Source organism: Montipora foliosa, chromosome 5 (assembly GCF_036669935.1).
Source record: "Montipora foliosa isolate CH-2021 chromosome 5, ASM3666993v2, whole genome shotgun sequence".
In the NCBI taxonomy this organism is placed as follows: Eukaryota; Metazoa; Cnidaria; class Anthozoa; order Scleractinia; family Acroporidae; genus Montipora; species Montipora foliosa.
This window is the reverse complement of record NC_090873.1, coordinates 45,242,425-45,249,924: the sequence shown is the minus strand read 5'-3', so window position 1 is coordinate 45,249,924 and position 7,500 is coordinate 45,242,425. Positions and strand designations below refer to the sequence as shown.

At 39.5% G+C, this 7,500-nt stretch overlaps 1 protein-coding gene across 1 annotated transcript in view; it reads right to left on the bottom strand.

Annotated features, from left to right (window-relative positions):
• Positions 1 to 3,080: 3,080 nt before the first annotated feature.
• LOC138004384 (histamine H2 receptor-like) overlaps positions 3,081 to 7,500 on the bottom strand; it is a 15,761-nt gene continuing 11,341 nt past the window's right edge. Inside the window, exon 2 of the mRNA XM_068850886.1 lies at positions 3,081 to 5,880. Coding sequence (XP_068706987.1) covers positions 4,920 to 5,798 — 879 coding nt within the window. The 5' untranslated portion in view covers positions 5,799 to 5,880 and the 3' untranslated portion in view covers positions 3,081 to 4,919. The remainder of the gene's footprint in view (positions 5,881 to 7,500) is intronic.

Sequence of the window (7,500 nt, the reverse complement as noted above, 5' to 3'; positions counted from 1 at the left end):
GAAACGAATCTTCTCTAGGAGTCTAGTGTAATATCTAAGCAGTTATTTTCCAAGACTAAAAAGCAAGATTTAAGCCATTTTGTGATGAAAATCGTTTGTTAGCACACAAGCTTGATATGGAGAATCTCTTGATTGTTTGTTTGCAAACAGGAATTGTGGATTATTTTTGCATGGTCGAACTGTTGTAAGAAAATTCCGGCTGACCCAGGCGCCTCCTTTTCTTCACGGCCACAATCGGACTTCTTCGGAATCACCGTGTGATTCCTACAGTTGCTTTACGTGTTTTTCATTGAACGATGATATCCAAGGTTACTTGGGTTTGTTTAATTAAGAATCAAGACTTTTAGACAGTTCTAAGACAAATTATATTCTGTCCCTCAATAAATCTAGTGTTTAACAACTAGTTATGGTCTTAGTTCTTTTTCTTAGTTATGAGCTATATTGTGGAATACGCGCACTGCCTGATTTTATCCGTACCACTGAGTTTACATGTTTTAAAATGAGAATCCAGGGCCGCTTTTCTTTTTAATTAATGTATCTTTAACTATGGTATCTTTAGTTATGCATTCGCATATGTTATGTAGTAATGTCTCGGAGATATGAGCCCTTGTTTAACAATTAGTTCATGCGTCAGCTGTGCGTATGTCCAGATATTGAGCACGCGGGAAGTTTGGAGAACACGAAAGAGGCGTAAGAGTTGCACGAGGCGCAGCCGAGTGAAACTCTAGCCTCTTGAGGAAATGATTTCTAGGCCAGAGGAAATTATTTCTAGCCAGATACTCAGGAGTAAGCCTGGTGTGTGATGTTAACTTAGATTTTGGATTTCTGAACAAGTTTTTATCATAGAAAATTCGCGACAAAGTTGTGCTTTCATTTCGCTGTAATTCTCCTGTCTAAAAAAAGGTATAATAATGTAAATAAAAGGATAACGATATTTATATTTGCAGAATACCTGTCCATTTACTTCAAAAGTCAAGCTCTACATCTCTATGCATGCAATAAGCGCATTCAAAATTTCCTCGTATTACTTGATACTTGATACTTGATTAAAAAGGGTTTTTCTGCTTATATGAAAAATACGTTTTCTCTCCCGTCCCCTTCTTATGCATGATCTTCGCGGAAATTACATTCTGTTCCTCAATAAACCTGGAACAACCAGTTATGGTCTTAGCTTTCTTTTTTCTTACGTATCAGCTAAGTTGCGGAATGCGCTATCTGATTTTACCCGTACCTATGAGTTTACTGGTTTTAAAAGAGAATCCAGGGCCGCATTTTGTACAGCGGCTTTTCTTTTTAATGAATATATCTTTAAATATTATGTATTTAGTAGGTCTCTGTATATGCTATGTATTTTAGCTGTAAATGTAATGTCTCGAAGATATTAGCTCCTGTAGTTACTCGGAAATTCGAGATGAAATAAAGCTCATGCCTGTATGTATGTTACCTTTAGCAGGGCGCGTGCGCACACTTTGTAATCTACCACTCCAGTGCTTACCATATGAGAGATAAAATGAGTTTTGCCTTGAATATATAAGCCATCTAATTCTTACGCTATATTGAGAAGGGCGGTTTGGAGCTGTGAGTAGGCGTGGGATTTTTAACATATGGTTTAGGGGCCGAAGTATCTCTTCCTCAATGCCGTTCCGGGAGGCCAACCTCGTTCCCAGGGTGTCTCTTCTCTGCCTCCCTTGGTCCAACGACCAAGGAAAGCAGAGAAGAGAGACTCTGGGAACGAGGTTGGTGTTTTCCTTGTAAAGATTTTTCTTTGAACACGTTCGTACAAAACGTGTTCTAAACTATTATTGACTTTTCCTTCACATGGTAAAGTCTCCGTTCGAGCCAAGTGGCCGATCAGACAGGAGCTTATACTGGTTGCTGTAGCATGAAGCGAATAGAAGTATTAATACTTCCCCTTGGATGAGATGCTAGTCCATCGCAGGGTTACTCCCAGCAGCAATTCCCCCAGCCCTTTACCCATTTATACACCTGGGTGGAGAGAGACACTGTGAGAGTAAAGTGTCTTGCCTAAGGAGACAACACAATGTCCCTAGCCAGGGCTCGAACCCGGATCGCTCGATCCAAAGAAGAGCGCACTAACCATGAGGCCACCGCGCCTCCCTCGGATGCACGGCTTTAATTCGCTGAGTTAAATTGTCTTTATCGACAGGTGCTGTTTACCTTTGCTGATTCACCATTCTTAAGTTTTGCCGCAAGTTTCTGTTAATATAAGTTATGAGAATGTGGTAGTCCATCAAGAGAGTAGGTTACTGTCTTCAGACACCGGTTGTAATCCCTTGACTTACGTACAGTATTGAACTAGAGGTCCGTGAGGGGAAATAATGTTTTTGTGCTCAATTTACAGGCTTAAAGGCAGGCGCAAAAAACGTGAGGTGAGTAGGCCGTTACAACAGCAAAGTTAGGGAAATTTCTCACACATCTTAAGTAGGAATTAAAGAACTTAATTTCAGTACATTTTATCTAGAAGATTCCTCTTTAAGAGAACTGAAAGGCAAGCCTGCATGCTGTGATTGACTCGTGGTGTTGTTTACTGATTGTTGTATCCATGCAATAACCTACATATCAGCTGTGGGAGGGAAGTAAGTGTTGTGACGTGTTGAGTCACTCACTCGGAAAACTGACTGAGTCAGCGCGTTTTGGTAGAGATCTTTAAACGATAATTTGATTAGATCTGTTCAGGAGGTACTATTTTACTGTAAAAGAAAAACGTGTTTTAGCTAACAACTCAAATAAGAGAATATTTTCCCTCCGGAAATACGAGAAATAATATAAAAAGACCGGCCCAGAACAAAAGTTTCCTGGAAGTGAACTATTTCGACGTTTAATCCCAACGTCTTTATCAGTCGTGGTATTTATTAGTCACGTGACCACTAGACGATGTCCAGGCTATTCAAACTCTCCGCGTACATCCTAAAGTTGCGTGTATCATTGTAGGTAATAAATCACCAAAATGCAATGTGTGGTAGTATTGACAATTTCACACCATGAAACAGAAAAACAGTTTGTTACAGCAGTGTATTTTTATTTATCTTATAATATACGGCATTAAACATAATCAAAGATGTAATTTAGTACTTCGTATGCTTCTAAACATCTAACACGTTTTCATAATGTACATAAAAACAAGCATCATAACATAATTCAACCAAGGGCACTTTACCCTTCGGAAGGAAGGGAAAAGGATCTCGAGGCGGTGAGTAGATTCTGCCATTCGTCCCACTAAAGTGATTTATGCGTAAAATGCAGTTTGCCAGCTTTAGGAAAAGTTCTTTGTTTTTCTTTTTTCTCCTTTCCAGTCCTTCCCATCTTCGAAGGGAAGAGCACCCTGGGAAAGAATTTGAAGTTGTTCTATTTCCGAACTTCAGAGTGGAAAAACGTAATAAGTGTGCGCGAGTTTTGACTGTGTGCCAGGCCCAAAGTTTGAAAAAGTGGTGGGAATTTCGTCGATCGTGTAAACAAAAAAAGACTACGAACTTTGTGTGCTTTCCCAATATTCCCGGTAAGCAGCAACATTTTAACGTCACTAATGAAAAGCTGGTGTATTGTTTTTCGTAGGGAATCAACTTTTTTGGGACAAAATTAACCCAAAGACGGTTTCAGAACCCTTTATTTTACCGCGATATACAAGAAATTTCGTTGCAAAGACACATATCCACAAACACTCTTTACATATTGCATCCATATAAGCAACCCACTGAATATATAAGCAAGAGAGCCTCTCACCAGGCAGGGAGAGACTTGTTTTCTTAACAGTACTAGTGAAATGCCGAAAAATTTTCATGCTTGCTCAAGTATAAATAAATCAACCGAGTGATAGCCTCGCGTGCCTTTTTAGAGTCCGTCGCTCTTTCCAACCATTGTGAACCATTGCAGCTTGCATTAGTACCTGAGCCCGCAAGCAGGGCCAGAAATGCGCAGAAAAGCTGCGCAGTACGTTTTTCCACTCTGAATTTCCTAACCGGAAACTCCCAGCTCGTAACAGGCCTCCTCATTTTGTAAACGTCTTATTCAATTCCTGCTCAATAAAGGACTTCTCAAATTAACAACGTTGTCGATTATGAGATGCTCTGTCATCAAGTGGTCTTATTGATTTATTCAGTCAAATCATGGAAAAACGCTTTACTCCGATATTAACCGTTAAAATTGTTGAATGCAGGAAATAGTGGGCATAATCGCCCTCAAAATAGTATAGCATGACCTTGGCCAGAAAAACGTTATGACCAGGGCAATGGTACTTCTTTGTTTGTTTGTTTGTTTATTTATTTGCTAGCACTGTTTGACTTTCCCCCTTCCTTTTTAGCTGAAACTCAGCTAAAAACAAGAAACAAAAAAGAGGGCCCGTTATTTTTCGGGAGCCTGAACTGACTACCTTTTCGTCTAGCTTCGGTGCACCAACGATACTTCAAATCAACAACAGATATAAATGATACACGTAAAGTACCAACTCTCTGAAGAAACCACCTGGCAGCCTACAGACACCTGGCCGAGCGTCTAATCGCACAGAGATTCATGAAAAGTAACTAACTAGAAACTTTATTCACGAGTTTTGACAATTTTGAAAATTACGCCAACAGCATTATTTTGTAATGGTTTCTCTCTCTCGGTACCCCCCTTCCCAGCTCGTACGCTTATGAACAAAGCCAAGTAGAAAATGCCATGACGCTTCATAATGTATTATGACTGAGGCAAGCGCCTCTGATGACTAAAAACACGAATAACAGCTATACAGTAAATTAATTAAGATAATAAGCACCTCTTGTCTTGTTAACTTTCCTGAATCCTATATTCATCCATCTATTTAAGGTCAATTTATGCACATTAACTTAAAACTGTTGTTAATATCATGAAATTTCAAATTTAGCAAAGCCAAGTAGAAAAATGCAATGGCGCTTCATAATGTTTTACAAATCATTAAGAGGTAAATCTTCAACTCGCCTTTCACGGTTGCGAACAGTACGTTTGCAAAAGAGTGCAGCTAAAGTAGATCTGTATTCTGGCATGCGGATAGCGTATAATATAGGATTGACAAGAGAGTTTGCATAAAGTAAAACATAAAGTGCAAAATAAAGATGATCACCCACTGGAAAGGGCATTTTAAATATACCGCTATAAAGGAGAATAGCGATAGTATTGGCAGGCAGGTACACCAAAAGAGATGCAACAGTCACAATCAACAATGTCATGGTCAGTTTTCTTTCTCTACTGGCTGCACCATGGTGTCGAGGCTGCGCTCCACAACGGACTTTAATAACAATGGATGAGTAAGATACACAAATGATCAAAAGTACAAACGAGCTAAATGCAATCTTTAAGTAAAGATCAACTACTCTCTCAGGATATTTAAGATTTACGGAAATACCTAATGCCGTAATAACCCAAATAAAGACAATTAATAGGCCATACACCCGTTTTTTCAGCACGCGATGCTTGAAAGGCCGAAATGTCGCATATGCCCGTTCTAAAGCAATAATGGCTATGTTTAATAAAGAGATACCAGGAAAAAGATTAGGTAGTCTTGTTTCTATATAATCTTTCAAATATCCATTTAGATGCCCCCTCCATACATTACAGAATACTCCAAACCAATAGAACAGAATAAACACAGCAACTCCTCCAACCAACATGTCTATAACTGCCAAATTTATCATCAGGTACGTACTGCGCTTGCGGAGATTACGGTTTCTTGTAAAAACAATTATCGTACAGAGGTTGAGTGCTACTATGGCAACAGACTCGGCCAAGCCTACAGCCATCCAGGTTATCCACTCGGGTGGAGTCATCTCAGAGCTCTGTCTTTTTCTTGTTGATGTTAGAAGTAATTACTCGTCTCAGTGACTTTGTTTTGTCAGGTTCTTTTACAAACTGTAGAAGACACAAAATGAACAGGAATTCAATGCTTACATCAATGTGCAGGAAGTCATTTTGGCTTTTGAGGTATTGTAAAACAGTTTTCAATATGTCTCTTGTTTATGGCTGTTTCCACATGTTTTCAGCAATTCGTGTGGACCCCAAAACTTAAGAAAGTTAATGCAAAGAAGCTTGGAGGACTTATTGCAAGTCCAAAAATATTTCCTTCGAAGTCCATGACATGGGACGATGACGGGCACGATGACGTAACATAGCATAAAATGACGTCATCATTTCTAAAGAGCCACGATCTTAGTCCGTCATCAAGGCTTTCATGATCTTTATAAAAGGTTAGGAATTAGGAGGAAAATAGTCAAAATCGACCAATTAGGCAAAAATTTCTATGAAAATATCAAGATCCTTTACCGATGACTCGTTATACGAAAATTGTTACCAGTCAATTTTATGGAAAGGCCACCAAATCTGGAGTTTGATTTTGATGCTTTTAAAGTTTCAATTTTGGTGTGGCCCTCAAAACGTCTTCCTCTATCTGAATAGGGGAGTATCGAACTTCAGCGCAAAGAAAAAAAATGCAAGTACAATAGTTTGAAGAAGGCCACTGCCAGACAAAAATTGTAACTGAGGCTGTATGAACTGGAGCCGAAAGTTGCCTTGGAACAAATAGTAATCCCTCGATAATGCGAGATTTCGATCTATTTTTTCGATAGTGATACGACAAGCCTTCAAGCTTTGCTTCATTACTTTCTACAGGGCAGGTTTGTAAACTTCTTCTCCAGCGATCGCTATCAGTCCTGGTTGCGTCTCTTCGCTTTGCCTTCCCAACATTAAAAGAAACCCTAGTTTTATGACCGGAAGAGTCAGAACATTCTTCTTGATCTGACACCACAAGTTCTGTCGCCATATTAACTAGACCCTCCGTGAGGGTACACTGGGTTGCCTGTGGTACGTGCACCGTTCCAGACAATTTTTTTAAGTTGGGGGGCCATTTAAGGGGTCACCCAGAAGTCATACCAGCAGAGGCCCTTTGGCTCACAGGTCCACACACGTTCGTACGACGAAACAGATCCTTTTCTGAGGTTAAAAACCTGGCTACCGGCCTATTAATTAATCATTTGTCAGAAAGAAGAAATTCCTGTCCTCTTTAGAAAAAATAGACACGCATTGATTATGTGTGGTAGTGAAGTAACACAGCGATTTATTCCATATAAAATGTCAACTGAGTTGTGTGTTGTCTTTCAGGAGATTCAAGTTGTCCTTACGTAATATGTAGCTCTATCAGTGCACGATATTGTTTTGGTATTGTCTATCATTGTAGTGCCATGCTACTTTTGGTTGCACAAATAAATCGCAAAATCGAAAGTGACATCGCCGGAATTCAGAGGGCGCCGTGATTAAGTTACCGCGGCATGTTTACTCGCCAAACAGTGAAGCATCTGTATCAAATGATGGTAAGATACCGGGTTTTCGTAAGTTTCTTTTTCTGTCAAGTGCTGTGAAGTTTGACAATAAATGAGCGAAGTCAAATCAAAGATCACAATCGCCCAAACTCTTATCAGGTTGACCATTGTTTCTGCTAAGTCAAAAATTTACTCTCCAAGACGAGGTTATTTATCA